Raw genomic sequence first — 17,428 nt, forward strand, 5'->3', positions numbered from 1 at the left:
CATCGATATTAACCTCAAAATGAGCCCAGTTTTTTTGTGAATTAAAAAAAATTTTTTTTTTGCAAATTCTAAGGGTAAAAATTTCAAAAGTATGAATGGTTCATGAAAAAGCTTAACTGTTTTGGCTGTCCTCACGACATTTTTTTCGAAAGGGCCGTCTTGTAAATGTCTTTGAAAGTATAATTTTTTTCTCCTCTGTCAGCTATTGTGGAAATAACAAACAGCGATTAAACCAACAAATATATTTGAGCTTTTGCTACACATGTGGGTTACAAGCTCTAGCTAGTTCAATCAAAGGACGTGAAAATGCTGATGTGATTGGACGCCTTCTAGAGGGCCCCAAAGTCAGCAACTTGCAATCTGATTGGTTGAAGCAGCAGCTTCAAGCAACATGAAGTGCTAATTTCTGAAGGCCTTACAGCAGATTCCTTTGACCTAGGCAACATGTCATGTGTTGGCTGAAATCTGATTAGATATACACTCACTCCTCATACCCAAGAAAAACACTGAAATGAAATTCAAGTCAAGAAGCTTTTGTCATTTCAACCATATATCATTGACTCAGAACACAGTAAAATGAGACGTTTCTCCAGAACCCCGGTGTTACATGAAGAACATAGAGCTACATCACACTACATAGAGCTACATAACGGAACACAGAGTTTCGGACTAAAGGAAGTGCCCTCACCACATAAAGTGGATCGAGTGCAAATAGTGCAGACAAAAGACAGTGTGGGACAGATACACAAAATGCAAAACAAAAAAATAGCGCCACCAGTAAACCTACTGTACAATATGTAACATTACAATGTGCAAAAGAGAACTGTATACAAGAGTGTATTTAATAATAGATTATTAAGAATAATTTAATATATCTTTAGGGACGAAATTATATTTAAGCATAAGTTCGTGATTGAGAGTCTAGGTCAAGAGTCAAGTCAAGAGTCAAGATGCTTTTATTGTAATTTCTACTATACACAGTGGTACACAGTACACAGTAAAAACCGCTCCGGAACCCTGGTGCTACACTAAACAATAACATAAAGCTGCAACACAACACAAGCTACATAAAGTGCATCGAGTGCAACCTGGTGCAAACAGAAGAGAAGCCCAAAAATAAAACCAACATTTTAAACCAACAGTTCAAGGTCTGACAAGAGAGACACACAGAAAGCTTTACATTATTTACAATTACATGCATTTTATGAATTTCCTTATTAAGTTCACTATCGAAGTCTCTAGACATGCTTTAATGAAATATTAGTAGCCAGTATGGGAACGGTTTATGTTTTCATGCTTATTGGCAGTACAGCATGTCTCAAATTCCCATGTTTCTCAGCATTGCAAGTGCTGCATTCATTGGTTATGTTTTGACTTTATATAATTTGTCTTTGTTTGTTATGACTATGTATATTTGTTTTGGTTTCTGTTCTGTCTCCACCCCTGTCCTGTCTGTTGCTGTCAATACCTGATACCTGTTCCATGCTTTTGTGTTCCCGGTAAATTTTCAACTATTTCTAATACAAATTGTCTCCGTTTGGGTATGGACACCAAGTACATTGATTAAATTTTTACTAATACACAACATGCTGAGTATATGCACCTGCATTTTGTCTTTAACCACTGCATGCCATTAAGAAGCTTGCTAGCCTTACTATGGTTCTATGGTAACAGTTTATATTTGACATCACGTATTGTCAGAACATGCCCTATTAGAGGGTGGGGCCTGCCTTTAATACAGCTTTTTTCAGGGTCAGGGCTACATGAAAGGCAGGAGCTCAAGAATCTGCCATAGGGAGGTGTGTGAACCCTAATGCAGAGACAAACTGTGATTATGTCAGAAAATCACATTTGTTTTTAATTGTAACCTGTTAGTCTTTGCCACCACTTTCAGGACTCGGATGAAAATGACTTACCAAAATGTAAATATTAACAGTTCTTGGAAAAAGTGGGCTACATACACAATTTAGATATCTCTGGAAAGAAGACACCTTGGGCTCTACTGCCCATCATCGAAAGTTAATATTGTTTAAAAAGTTATAGATGATAAAGTGCCTTAAATATACATTTCCATAATGCTACTGGCTGAAAAATAATAGGTTTAAAATAATAGGTGGTGCATAACAAATGTCACCACTACACATGCAGAGAGTGGATGGTCAGGATTTTGGCCATGTGGGCAGGAGGTTAAATGCCCAAAAAGGCACCAAACATAAAACAGCAAATATATTCTCAAAAACAATTTGAAATTTGAAAGGGAGAACAAAATAAAGTCCACAATTCCAAAAGGAGAAAGAACAAAACTTCTTGGGAACTTGGATAAAAATAAATAAATTTTTAATGCTTTTAGGAACTTTTCTCAAGTTGTTTGATTTTTCTGCAGAAATCCATACTGATAGTTTTTCCGGGGTTACGTCTGTACTGGAGCGCCTGAGGTGGTCTTCTGTCATTATACAGTTCGAGAGCAGCCATTATAGGCAATCATTAACGGGACGTACTGTTTGTTTTAACACGTGAGACTACATGCTGTACCTCATTCATCTTAATTCATAGTTCTAGTTAATTTAACGTCAGTAATGCTACAAATTGACAAATACAGTCATGTTGAAAATGGCCATCTTTCGATGTCTTCACAAAGGCCAAAAAATAAAATTACATTTCTTTTTATTTTACATCAAGATTGTTAGTTTTTAAAATGGATAGTGGATTAAAAAAAACAGTCTGTTGATTAATCGGTTATCGGCAAGTACGAGCCAAACTAGCTATGATTAGCGGTCGACCTCTACTTTAAATAAACTCAGAGCTAACAAGATACAGGTGGAAACAATAGGAGCTAATCAGGGACTAGGAAGCACTGTGGCGACATCTGGTGGGGGAATACGTGGAACACAATGAAACGAAAACAAAAACAAATCTATAACATACCAGATCTTGACAACTTAAATGGCATTTTCACAGACTTTATTGACCACCCTAGGGGCATGGCTGTCATTAAAATATTGACAGTACAAAAATACATTCCGGGTTAGTTCTACAAAATACATGTAACAATACACAAAATGTTGTCCTTTGTTGTCTTATTAATACAATAATCCTGTAGGTGGAAGACATGAAGTTTTTTTTTTTTTTCATAGCTAAAAATCACTAACTAGCTCCTGTCTTGCCACTGGTGTGTTATAGGTTGTACCCAAGTGTTTACTGTTAAATCAGTTATCCGTTTCATTCGGGGGTTTTTTCAACTCATTTATTTCTATGATTAGAAGATTCCTGAGAAGCTCCTGCACAAACCCATCAGCTGAATCAGTAGTTTTTTGATGAGGGTTGCCATGATATCTGGGTTGGATTTGTTTACCTGTAACGCTCAGCTGGTCATTACTTGGAAATGATTGCACTCATTGACCTACATTATATTGACTCAACTGTGCAGTTTTATTTTAAAATGAACTATATTCATATCCATTATAAGTAATATAAGCTATATTAAAGGAAATAAAGATTTTCAACCAGTTAGCATGCTTGGCTGAGTCTTAGGCAGAAGTATAAACAAATCAAGTCCTAGTGATTAAAATGGCTTGATATTGAAATATTTTGCGATTTCTATCACCTTTTTTACTCTTGTTTTAAAAGACCTGAACATATTTATCCTAGAAATATTTGAATCAAGTTGTGTTTGTCATATACAATTTGACATATCCGCTTTATTACGATCATGAATGTATGGTGTGAACATTAAACTTTTGGAAACACTAATTGGTTGATTGGAACATTGCATTAATGAGATATACACATATACAAAAATTCCTAACAATTTAGTTGATATTTAAATATTTTTTCCTTTTGAAAAACAGAGCTGGATCTTTTACAGTGTCTCACTAAAGTGAGTGCACCCCTCACATTTCACATTTATTATATGTTCCCAAGGGACAATACTTTAGAAATAAAACTTGGATATAATAGAGTAGTCAGTGTGCAGGTTGTATATCAGTACAGATTTACTGTCCTTTGAAAATAACTCAACATACAGCCATTATTGTCTAAATAACTGCCAACAAAAGTGAGTACACCCCAAGTGAACATGTCAAAACTGTGTCCAAAGTGTCAGTGTTTTGTATCAGCACCAGTGTTATCCAGCACTGCATTCATTCCTGGGCATAGAATTCACTAAAGCTGCACAGGTTGTTGCCGGGATCCTCTTCCACCCCTCCATAATGACATCACAGTGCTGCTGGATGTTAGACGCATGTTGCTTCTCCACCTTCTGCTTGAAGATGCCCCACAGGTGCTCAATAGGGCTCAGGTCTGGAGGCATACTTGTCCACTTCATTACCTTCACCTTCAGCTTTCTCAGAAAGGCAGTTGTCAGCCTGGTGGTGTGTTTGGGGTCGCTATTGTTACACACACACAGAAAAGAGAGATTTCTGGTGGAACATAAAGCAGTTTTATTTTGTTGTCACAGCTGTCGAAACTATAGAAACAATAAACACATAGGGAAAACGTGTGAGCTATTGCATGTGTTTCTCTTAAGCTGGCAGTGTGACTTCTTCATATGCTCTGTGAAGCGTTAAACAGATAACACACAAAAGACATGTCTCGTATGCTTCTCTAGTTACAAACTGAACTTACCAATTACAGATCAAGTACAAACTAAAACATTAGTATTCTCACCTAAAATATGAAACACATAGGCCACCTAGTATTATAATATTGCAGCATAGCCTCTGACTTAAACCCATTAAACAATGGCGGCATAACCTTTATACTTTCCAAATGTAACCTACATTAGTTAGCAATCAACCAGTATACATGTTCTACTGCATATATATTCACTCTCTCAATTATGATTACACACTTTAACATGTTATATTGTCCCGTCTCAACCTCGTGCGATCTTGGCTGGTGGCCAACTCACACGCGATCTGGCCTTGAATCGCTGATGCGATGATTTATGCTCTAGTCTACATATTAACACACAGTAAAACATTATATAAACACATGAACATTATATTAATATTAACAGTGACTTTTGCAGATATATCACAGATCTCACCTATAGAAACAATAAACACATAGGGAAAACGTGTGAGCTATTGCATGTGTTTCTCTGAAGCTGGCAGTGTGACTTTATATGCTCTGTGAAGCGTGAGTCTGTTCTCTATCACCCCCTAGCGTCACTCGCCAACCCACATAGATCTCAAGGATATATTTCAATGCACAAATAGCAAGCATGAACAAGCTAAACATTCTGTATATTTACATCTGCTTAAACATAAAAAAAACTAAAGTACTAGGCAACTAAATTCCATTCCTCTACACTATTTTGTTGGAAAACTGCCATTCGGCCCAGTTTTTGAATGGAATAGCATCATGTTCTGCTTCAGAATGTCACAGTACATGTTGGAATTCATGTTTCCCTTAATAAATCGCAGTTTAGAAGTACCAGCAGCACTTATGCAGCCCCAGATCATGAAGCTACCACCACCATGCTTGACTGTATGCAAGGGTTAGGGTTAGGGTTAATGAATTAATTTTCTTGGTTTTCTTGGCCATCTTTGTGGAGAGCAACAAATCTAATTTTCAAATCCTCAGAGAGTCTTTACCATGAGGTACCATGTTGAACATCCAGTGGTCAGTATGAGAGAATTTAACGCAAAGCACCAAGACACCAGACAAAAACATAAACATTAAGAATACGACATGTGGCTTTGCATGGTTACACCACGTACAGCTGTTATCACTGAGGGTGTACTCACTTTTGTTGCCAGTTATTTAGACAATAATGGCTGTATATTGAGTTATTTTCAGAGGACAGTAAATCTGTAGTGCTATACAAACTGCACACTGACTACTCTAAATTATATCCAAGTTTCATTTCTATAGTATTGTTTCTTAAAAAGTTACACTAAAATGGTTGCTGAAATCTGATGGGTGTACTCACTTTTGTGAGATACTGCATGTTGATTGTCAGTTAAATAATTTTAGTTCTAGTGTTTTATTCACATTTTTTTCTCTCTTGTTTTTGCTCTTATTTATGATTTAAGGTGTCATACCGGGCGAGGCAAGGGATGACCCGCAGCGCACTCGCCAAGATGGCCGCCGTGTGGGTTCTGGCTTTCCTTTTGTACGGCCCAGCCATCTTGCTATGGGAAGCAGTGACTGGAGAGAGCCATGTTCCTGAAGACGAGTGTTTTGCTGAGTTCTTCCACACTTGGTACTTCCTGCTTTCCGCCTCTACGCTTGAGTTTTTTTTCCCCTTTCTCTCCGTGGCTTTCTTCAACCTCAGCATATACCGCAGCATTCGCGAGAGGAGGCTCCGTTACCAGCAGGACTCATGCCTGCCCAAGATTCGTCCCATGACCTCTCCCAAGCGCGAAAGGCTTCGCTTGGTCTCCAACATCTGCCGCAGCTCTCTCATGAAAAAGAAGAAGCCGGAAACAGAAGGTGAGAACTGTTCGACGCCGGCAGGACGCACTGACACACGGACCCTTCGGAGCACTCAGTGTTCGCGCCTGATTCAGGACAAGAAGATCGCAAAGTCGCTAGCTGTGATCGTGTGCGTGTTTGCTGTGTGCTGGGCGCCGTACACGCTGCTGATGATCATACGCGCTGCCTGCAGGGGGAACTGCGTATCACACCACTGGTACGAAGTGACGTTCTGGCTGCTGTGGCTCAACTCAGCCATCAACCCATTCCTGTACCCTCTCTGCCACAGCAGCTTCCGAAGGGCTTTCACAAAGATCTTGTGTCCCAAGCAGCGGACCACTGAAGCACCGTCAGATAATGCGTCTAACAACTAGAGATAGTCCAGCTCGCTCCAGTAGTTTTGAAAGGACAATGCTTCGATCATCTTTGGTAACTTCAGACATCATAATAGATCCTTTCCACTCAGTCAGAACTAAATACACCACCGTCTAGGTGAGTGGAATCTGGGCAAACTTGATGAAACCTACATGACAACCCAAGTTCTTTCTATAATGGTACCACCTTTACCTGTTCCTCCTTGTTGCTGCCCTTGAAAACAGAGAACCTATTTTCACCAAATACTGTAACTCCTAGAGTCACGGACAGCTGTATACTTTACCTGAATTAAAACCATTAAGGGTTTCTGCTGTGAGAGAATTTACAACAATTTTGAACTAATATCCGTCAAACATCTCTTCAGGTTTCAAAAGACTAATCATCTGGTATTTCACTTATACGCACACTGTATGTATAAACATTACAAAATGGGACGACCAAATATTCGTCTATTAGCGTAGCCTTGTTTTATTTCATGTGGACTGTAGTGACTGAGGTTAATTTGTAACACTAATGATATTATTCCGATCTCACCAGGTCACGTGATACCAAATTTCCCAGAATTTAGTTCTCTACCATGGATTGTTTTGACTCTTTACTTAGTAAACCAATGCCTATCATCAACATGGCGCTTGTTCTGTTTTCACCCTTTCAAAAAATATGCTATATTATTTTATTAGTACAATTGTTGATGTTTTAAAGTAATAATTCGGTGGCCTGGAAGTGCAAAACGCATGAACAAATCAAAATGCCACAACAAACACATTAGCATTAATTCAAAACTAAAATAAATATTAAAGTTGCTATATAATATTATATACATATTTGGCAATATATCTAAAAATAGACTCATAAAATTTTGACTAGGCATCAACCATGAGCATGTGATGTCAAATAAGTTGTTCCTCTTGTTGTGCTTTTAAATGTTTTTAGGTTTGTTGTTGTGTTGTCTGATTTTCTGTGTGTTTGGGTTTGTTGGGTTTTTTTATTATTGTTTTTTTCATTTTTCATTTGCTTATTTTTGTGTTTTCAGATTTGCTGCTGCTGTGTGTTTGGGTTGGTTAAGCCTTTGATTTACTGTTATGTATTTCAGTTTTCTGCCTCCAGTTTGTTGTTGCATTTTTTGGCCTTCATGCCTCATTGGCTGTTGCTTTCTGAGTTTTCTGTTGCATTTTCAGTTCTTTTACGACTTCCAGCTCGTTCTTGTTTTTATCTTTATGCGTTCTGACTTGCTGTTGTTGTTTTTTTTACCATGTTTATGTCTACTGATTTGTTGTTGTGGTTTGTTGTTATGTCTTCTCGTTTGCTATTGATGTATTTATTAATATTATTTTGGTTTGTTAATGTGCATTTATGGACCATTGTACATAAGACTATGTAAAGAAGAAAGCAGGCCCAGTGTAAACCAATGCATGAATTACACACAGACAAATATAAATCTACACGCATTCATATATAAATCCATTCTCTGTAAAGTGCATTAGAATGAAATGTCCTGAATGTGCTTCTCCATTGTCTGTGTTTATAACTCCACCTTGTGGCGCTGTGAAGTTCCTTTACTGTACGGACTTTGCTCATGCTGTACATAGCTGTACATTGGATGTAACTCAGTTATGCAGTATTATTTGTGCAATCAGTGTACTTATTGAATTATTTGTGCTATAAAGTCTTGTGCAGTAGTAAATTTCTCTTGTGCAGACTTTTGAAGTTCTTCAGAGCTTTTTAGTTGCATAGAGAGAAAATTGGACGACTAGAAAGAATATTAAAGGAAGAACACCGCCGTTTAATAAGGAATTGAGAATTTCAGCATGTTTATGCGGTCTTTTTGTAACCATAACCTGAATTTGATGATTGTTCAGAGAGCTTGCTGTTCTATCTGTAGCCCTTTTGCAATCTGAATGTCACTCAGTGTTTATTTACTGTATTGAATCAGTTTGAGAGAATAATGGCAGGAAGGAAATAATGCAATAATGCATTAATACTCGTAATTAGTCAGTAGTCTGCATTTTGGGACATTGAAGCATCATTTCTAATGGCAGAATTTCAATATTTCTAATGAATTAACGTTTGTGTGTCTACTCTGTTGATTTATCTGAACCACCAAGAAAGAAACCAAAGCTGGCAGGCAACAACCTGCAGAATCTCTGTTTATTCAGCATAGTGCTATATTTAAAACGCCATTACAACAACTAGGTATAGATATCTATCTTACAGTGTAATAAGTGTTAATACACCATATATTCCATATACCAAGATTTTCTACTGTAATGCATCCATTTTTACTTATTTGTTCTGCCTTTACAGGCGACTGCCCTCTCTGTTGGTATTAAAAGTCATTTCCTATTACACATACACTAAATGGACAAAAGTATTAGGAATGTATGTGGACTGTATCTAGCCATATGTGGTTCTTTAACAAACTTGTACAAAAAAGTTGGAGGCACACAATTATATACGATGTAGCAATCGATTTTCCATTCACTTGAACTAGGAGACACAAACCTGTTCCAGCATTAAAGTACCCCTGGTACACAAAGCCAGATTCATGAAGATATGCTTTACATGGGTTGGAGTGGAAGATCTTCTGCTATAGAGCTCTGACCTCAACCCTAATGAACACCTTTGGCATGAATGTGAATGCTGACTACACCCCAGGCCTCCTCACCTCACCTACATCTGTTTCTGACTTTACTAACACCCTTGTAGCAAAAATCTTCCCAAAATCCAGTGCAACATCTTCCCAGAAGAGTGGAGGTTATTAGAACTGCAAACTGAAATTAAATGTGGAATTGGACATTAAAAAAAAAACAGCCAATCTTATGGTAATTTGCTGTTATAATAAACATTTGTCCATATAGGGTGTGTATTAATGAGCTGCTGTCATCGCTTTAATGATTTATAGGCAACAGGATAAAAGGCATTGATCAAACCTGGCTTGTGATAGCTTTTATTTCTAAATATTCCACCAATTTATAAAAAAAAAGACTGATCAATAGCACTTTGGGTTTTTATTACAATTGCAGTTAAACTTAATTATACTTGTTCCTTCATTCAGTTCCAATGTTTCAGGTATTAAGTGACAGTATACAGGTACAGTCGATTAGCGTTACATCTGTGAGAGCTAAAGAGATATCTATAGCTCATTGTACGGCACCAGTGCTGGCGTTTTTCTGTTTTTTACACTTTCAAAATATTTCCAAATTAACTTGAATGTTTATCTAGTTTTTTCCTGGATGATTCAGTTGAAGCTAAATTGCCCATATTTATTTAAAGGCCTGGAGTAGCATTCGATTTCTTGCCAGGTCGCGGCTTAATAAGGATCAGGGAGTGGCAAATCAGCCTTAGCTGCTTTGAGCATTCTGAGAGCAATGCAAATTTGCTCAGACTGTACTTGTGCATATGATCCGAAAGCAGGCTATCAAGATTTGCCAGAGGATAAGAGTACTCGAATTGGTGAACTGATTAGAGGCATCTAAAAAGTACCTTAAGTTACCATGAGAAGGAAGATAGATAGATAGATAGATAGATAGATAGATAGATAGATAGATAGATAGATAGATAGATAGATAGATAGATAGATAGACAGACAGACAGACAGACAGACAGACAGACAGACAGACAGACAGACAGACAGACAGACTTATTTTAGCATTAGCAGACCTTTGACGTTAGCATAACAAATTAAAGTTTTGATTCTTTTTTCCAGCATGTAATAAATAGCCAGTGCTTAAGAATAATTAATCATATTTTCTTTAGGGGTTAATACAGATCTAAAGCATATCAAAGCTAAGGTGTAATTATTGGTAATAAATATAGTGTAATAAGTGCTGAGGAATTTCTGTCGTACGAGATTATTAAAACGTAAAATTATTCAAATATAATCAACTTCAGGGAGACAGTAACAGTAATGCAGCCTCAGGTTAAACCATCATGTCACACTTCAATCTTTGTGTTTGTTATTAGGAGAGTAACAGTGCTGTTCCTAGGACTAAAGGCTTAGTAGGGCAAGTTTTTAGACATCCTTAAGTAAGAATGCCATGACAACGTTTTATTGACCCACTAAAATGTTGTAGCTCTGGCAAAAACATATAATGTGGGACAACTTGCTGTACAATTTCAAATTCATTACAACTGTAACTTGGTACTTACTGTACATGCTTCAGTTTTATATAACAATTCTCCTCAGACAGTAAAATATTTTGATATGTCTTACATATGAAATATATCATTGTATATGTATATGTATGGTCCTATATATATTGACCCTTCATGGGTGCTTATTTGTGGGAATGGGGGTAAAGTACTCCACCATAGACGATCCTAAGCCCAACTGTGAAAGGAGGAGGGTGGGCATTGGGCCAGCAACCCAACACTGTAACAAAACTGCTTCAGGAATGGCAAGTAAGCCATCAGGCCCTTTCTACACAATGTGCCCAACATATACAGTATATGAGACACACCTCCTTCAGCGTTTTTTCTTTCTTTTTTTTTTTTTTTGTACATTAATACTGAAGACATCAAAACTATGAAACGAGTATGCCATTATTATTATTTAACAAAAAAGTGTTAAACAACCCAGAATAGGTTTTATATTTTAGATTGTCGAAAGTAGCTACATTTATCTTTGATGACAGCTTAAAAAACTCATGGCCTCATGAACAGATTCATGAGGTAATCACCTGGAATGGTTTTTAATTCACAGGTGAGCCTTGTCAAGAGTTCATTGCTGACATTTCTTGCCTTCCTAATGTGCTTTAGACAATCAGTTGTCTTGTGCAGAGGAAAGGGTGGGTATAGAGTCAATAACCCTGCTAGTGCTACTACAACTACTGTACAAATCGATATTATTTCAAGAAACACTTTAAAGAAGTTGACTGAGTAAAGAGAAAAGACAGTACATCATTACTTTAAGAAATAAAGGTTAGCCTATCCAAAATTTAAAATGTGTCCCCAAGTGCAGTCTCCAAAACCATCAAACACTTTGAAGAAACAGACTCCAATGAGGACTATCGCAAGAAAGGAAGACCAAGAGCTACCTCTGCTGCAGAGGATACATTTTCTCAGAATTACCAGCTGCAGGAACTGCGGATTTACATAAACGCTTCTCTGAGTTCATGTGGCAGACATATTTCAACATCCACTGTTCAGAGGAGACTTTGAGTCTTTGAGTAGAAACCTTGAGAGGAACCAGACCTCTCAAAAACTATTTGTCAGAGAAGGAGTGTGATGAAGTTCTGCAACGGATGACCTGGCCTCCATAATCACCTTATCTAAATCCAGTTCAAATGGATTGGGATGAGATCAACTGGAGAGTGAAGGAAAAGCAGCTAACAAGCACTCAACACCTTTAGATTGTTGGAAAACCATTCCAGGTTATTACTTAATAAAGCTGACTGAGAGAATGCCAAGAGTGTGCAAAGCAGTCATACTGTAAATGCAAAAGAGGGCTACTTTGAAGAATTAAATATTTAAAACAAAATCTTATATACAAGAATACGGATCTATTTCTAGATTTTAAGACTATTGTGTGAACTGCCTGTAAAAAGGTTAGATTTCCATCATGTCCTCTACTGAAACATGTGATCAGAAGACAATCTGATGGATTGGATCTAAAATCGATCATACGTTTTTTGCATAATCAACAAGCCAAATGCCAAAAGGTTCATGTCAGCATTTCTCTTAAGTTATATCAATAATATCAATTGTAGCTCAAGTTTTATAAAAACAAATCACCTGGTGGTACTGGTCAAATGTCACTATAAACAAATGCAGGAAGTATTAGAGATAAATTATACTGGAACCATATCCGCAAGCATATATTTGAGATGCACATGTGTTGGATTGAATTACTTGGTACAAACCAGCTATAACGACATTCTTAGCCCTATAGAAATTTTAAGGGATTTAAAACACTCCATTGTTTCAAATTTAATCATCTTTTCTGACTTCCTCAGCAAAGAACTTGTATGTTAAATGAAATCTCATCACTTTCACATTTCTCTGCCTCTCCAGGCCTGAACATAACCCCTGTCCCTGACCTCTGTATCAGAAATTTGTTTTGCTGCACTACCAGCGTTTGGCCTCTAGAAGTCACTGTTTATCTTCCTGTTTTATATGTTTACTGTCTCTCATACATGGACACATTTTGTGGTATCACATTGCTGTAATCTTTCTAACTGTTATCAGCCTTGCAGCATGTCTTCAGCATGACCTTGAGCTGTTTAACAGATACCATCAGCAACTACAACAAATACAAATAAAACAGCAAAACGATCATACAATTTTTGCATTGACCTTAAAAGAAAAGTTTTTTTTATTTTTTTAGTTAGTGAACAATACACCCTATAAAAAAAAGTTTGTCGACACCTGACCGTATACATTTGTATATGCTTTTTGAACATCTCATTCCACATTGAATCACCATTTGCTGTTATAATAGCCTCCACTTTTCTGGGAAGATGTTTCACTCGATTTTCAAGCTTGTGGAGATTCTTTCATGCTTTCTAAGGCTGTTAGTAAAGTCAAGTACTGATGTAGATGAGAAGGTGAGGAGGCCTGAGGTGCAGTCAGCATTCACAATCATCCAAAAGGTGTTTAATAGGTTTGGTGCTCTATAGCAGGAGATCTTCCACTCCAACCCATGTAAAGCATAACTTTATGAATCTGGATGTGTGCACAGGGGCATTGTCATGCTGGAGCAGGTTTGTGATGGAAAAATGTAATGCTATGACATCCAAACACTATGTGCCTCCAACTTTGTCAGGTGTCCCAATACTTTTGTCCATACAGACCTGTGCATTTTATTTCATTTTATAAATTGTGCATTGGATCTTATTCTCCTCATCACTTTTTCTGTTGATAAAATCTGGAAACTGGATTCATTCATACACATTGATTATTAGTATAAATGGATTATGTGTAGATTATTATGGACTTTTATTGTTTACAGCTCACACAGAGCACATAGTGTCAGTTTGAGAAGATCTTTCTCCTCTAACAAGCCTGATCTGGAAGTTTAATGAGGTTGCATATTTTTTCACTTACAAAATACTTAATTATACTTAAAAAAAAAAAAAAAAAAAAAAAGTTTTATGAAATTTACGTGATTTTATTCATGATTCATTTATTATTTATTTATTTATATTTCATTTTATATTTATAGATTCATTTATATTTATGAATTTGTTTTTATTTAAATTGTTATTACTTCCATAAAATTTATTTTATTCCTAAAATTATAATTTCATTCATTTCTTCATTTTGTGGTAAAAATGTTTTTTTTTATTTTTTTATAATTTTATTTTTACAATTTTTTTTATTTTTATATAACATAATAATTGTATATTTTTTAAATGCATGTCTTTCTATTTTCAGATGAGATTTATTACACAGCATAGTTCATTTATTTTTACGTTTCATTTGATGGTTTGTTTGTTTCACATTTTTTTTCAACGTTTTTTGTTGTTTGCTCGGTTTATTTGTATTTCGTTTGATTTCATGTTGTTGTTTTTTTCAGCACGATTAACGAATTCTCACATTCATATTTCTAATGTGTTATTTCCACTTTTGAGCATTTATCTCTTTTAGCGTGTTTTCATTTTCACAGTTGATTTTTTCCTTCACGTTATTATTTTCACCGTTTTATTTGCACGTGATCGCATGTTTAGATTTCACCTGTAGGGAATGTAGTTTATTTTTTCACGTGAGTTCTCACATTGGTACATCAGCTCTACTTGTAGACACACATAATACACATTGTTGGATGAATGGTGGCCATAATGAGCACTAGCTCTTTAAGCAACTATTCAAACTGTGCAACATCTCCCATACTGATGATCAGACACTAAACACGCATGGGACATCATTGACATCTAATGAACAATAACTGCTCTGAATGATTTGGGGATATTTTCTCCAGAGGTTTTGTTTTTGTTTCTCCTGATTATAAATGTGCTAACACCTAGTCATGCTAACACCTCCATGTTGACCACAAACCAATCTTTATTGTATAAAAATGTCCAATTCCTGGTGATCATTCCTGCTGAAAATCCGTAACTGAATCTTAATCTCCAAATCATCTTTAATGATCTTTGGCTGCAAAGTTGAAGTTTCTTAGTCCACTATGGGTCACCAGTTACTACAGAGTACCACTTCCAATTTCCTTTTTCTTTCTATAACCCATTTTTTAATCAAATGTATATATTTTTTCATTCTAAGCAAGTTTTTAATATAAGGTGTGAAAGAAATGGAAGAAGAAGAAGAAGAAGAAGAAACAGGCTTGAAGAAAAAGAGCTTCAGGCAAAAACGCAGCGATGGATTTATTCATTACTTTCTGATGAGTTATTAATTATTACACAAACTCAGTGTCTTCAAGCTATACAGGGTAATTTTCTGAAATCTTAGACTATGTATGTATGTATGTATGTATGTATGTATGTATGTATGTATGTATGTAAGTAATTATTTATTAATATATTAGTTTTTTTAATTTAAAATTTTTTATTTTATTTAAAACCATGAATATATAATGTAATAGGTTGTGAAATTAATTATTCAATTCCTTGATTTACATGAAATTAGTCGATGTCTCACACCTCCAGAGTCTCCGGGAAGCCGTCTGTGCTGATTTTGTGTACATGTTCTCTGTGGTTTCTTCTGGTTTCTTCAGTTTTCACCTAAAAATATTCTAATGTGCGGATTCACTATAAATTACAATTGTTTGAATCTATATGTTTAATATATGTTTATTATTATTATCATTGATGTCCCTTTGACAGTGACACATCCGGATACATACATGTGCGTGTATATATATATATATATATATATATATATATATATATATATATATATATATATATATATATATATATATATATATATATATATATATATATACGTGTGTATCTATATATGTATGTATGTATGTATGTATGTATGTATGTATGTATGTATGTATGTATGTATGTATGTATGTATGGACAAAAGTTGACAACTGGCAATAAGATATATTGTGGAGATTCATTCAGCTACCAGGCTGTTAGTAAAGTCGGGTACTGATGTAGGTGAGAAGGTGAGGAGGCCTAGGGTGCAGTCAGCATTCACAATCATCCCAAATGTGTACAATAGGTTTGGAGCTCTATAGCAGGAGATCTTCCACCCCAAACCATGTAAATAATATCTTTATAAAGCTGGACATTGTCACGCTGGAACAGATTTGGGTCTCCTAGTTAAAGTGAAGGGAAACTGAATGCTACCACATCCAAGTGCGTCCTATACAGTTGTGTGATCCAACTTTAAAGATAAGATAAGATAAGATGTAAGAGTGTATAAATACAAAAGAAAGAGAAACCAATAAATAGCTACGCTTTCAAACATACTTGGCAATAGGTAATATTGCACATACATGGGTAATATTGTACGCCATTAAATTAGGGTTACTGTACATTTTTGGTAACTGGTTCACTGGGAGCAGCTCTGATTGCAAAGTCTAGTTTGTGGTAACAGTTTAAGGAAGAACCACATATGGCTGGAATTATCAGGTGTATTCTAGTTCCATATATAATCAACATCAAGCTCTTCAGTATCAGATCCGATTTCTTACTATTATAAAATTACAATAAACAAATGCGAATATTGAACTTTTATTCATAAAGTTTTACACTTTTAATGCTTTAAATAGTCTTGTTTAATTGGCAGTTCTTTAAATTTCAAGAATTTAATAAAAAAAAAAAATAAAATAAAAAAAGGCCAAAAAGATAAAATGTAAAGGTTAAAAATAATTATTAATAGTAAATAAATAGTAAAAAATAATTACAATTATTTATTGATTTATTTAAAATTGCTTTAAACCTATAACAGGGAATACTTTATGAAATTAATTAATTTTATTATTTAATTATTATTTAATTCATTCGATGATTTTGAATGTATTTCCACTTGACTATTTTTGTTGTAATGACGATTATGTGAAGTATATATTTTTGAAGGATTCTACAAGGTTTATGTATAATAGACTCCTCATTTTAAATGTGTTATAGACGGGACCTGGAAAATATGCTGAAGGTTTGATTGGCCACACTCGACACTTCATGTTCCAAAGATGTAGCCAGTGCTGCTACACCACACGTGTGTGTGTGTGTGTGTGTGTGTGTGTGTGTGTGTGTGTGTGTGTGTGTGTGTGTGTGTGTGTGTGTGTGTGTGTGTGTGTGTGTGTGTGTGTGTGTGTGTGTGTGTGTGTGTATAAAGTCCCATGAGGGCTGTCTAGAGCAGTGACCCCTTCTGGTGCACACCTGTGCCCTGAAAGTTTATGGAACCCATTAAGCGAGAAGTAAAACACAGCAGTAGGAAGAAGAAACTGGGTCTAAACATCCCCTCAAGTGCTGCAGTTCCAACATTTTGTTTCTGTATATATATATTTACTCCCTGTCTATAACAAGTTAAGCTCAGAGATAGCAAGGAGCTGAAGACCTCCTCGTAGGATACTAGCTGAGTCGAGGTTTCGGTTTAGTTGTGAATAAAAAACTGCTGGGCTGCAACGATCCCTCAGCCGTCAGCAAGCTAAAACCAAAAATCGATCTCTTCGGTACAAACCCACACACTTCACGTAGGCATGTATGACCCTGAGCAAACA

The 17,428-nt window shown here is 35.9% G+C and overlaps 1 protein-coding gene across 1 annotated transcript in view; it reads left to right on the forward strand.

Moving 5' to 3' along the window:
• LOC310726859 (histamine H3 receptor) overlaps nucleotides 1-8,479 on the forward strand; it is a 44,110-nt gene extending 35,631 nt beyond the window's left edge. Inside the window, exon 3 of the mRNA XM_083542896.1 lies at nucleotides 6,039-8,479. Coding sequence (XP_083399022.1) covers nucleotides 6,039-6,794 — 756 coding nt within the window. The 3' untranslated portion in view covers nucleotides 6,795-8,479. The remainder of the gene's footprint in view (nucleotides 1-6,038) is intronic.
• The last annotated feature ends 8,949 nt before the right edge of the window (nucleotides 8,480-17,428 follow it).

The sequence above is a fragment of the Silurus aristotelis genome (genome assembly GCF_946808225.1).
Source record: "Silurus aristotelis genome assembly, chromosome: 5".
Lineage (NCBI taxonomy): Eukaryota > Metazoa > Chordata > Actinopteri > Siluriformes > Siluridae > Silurus > Silurus aristotelis.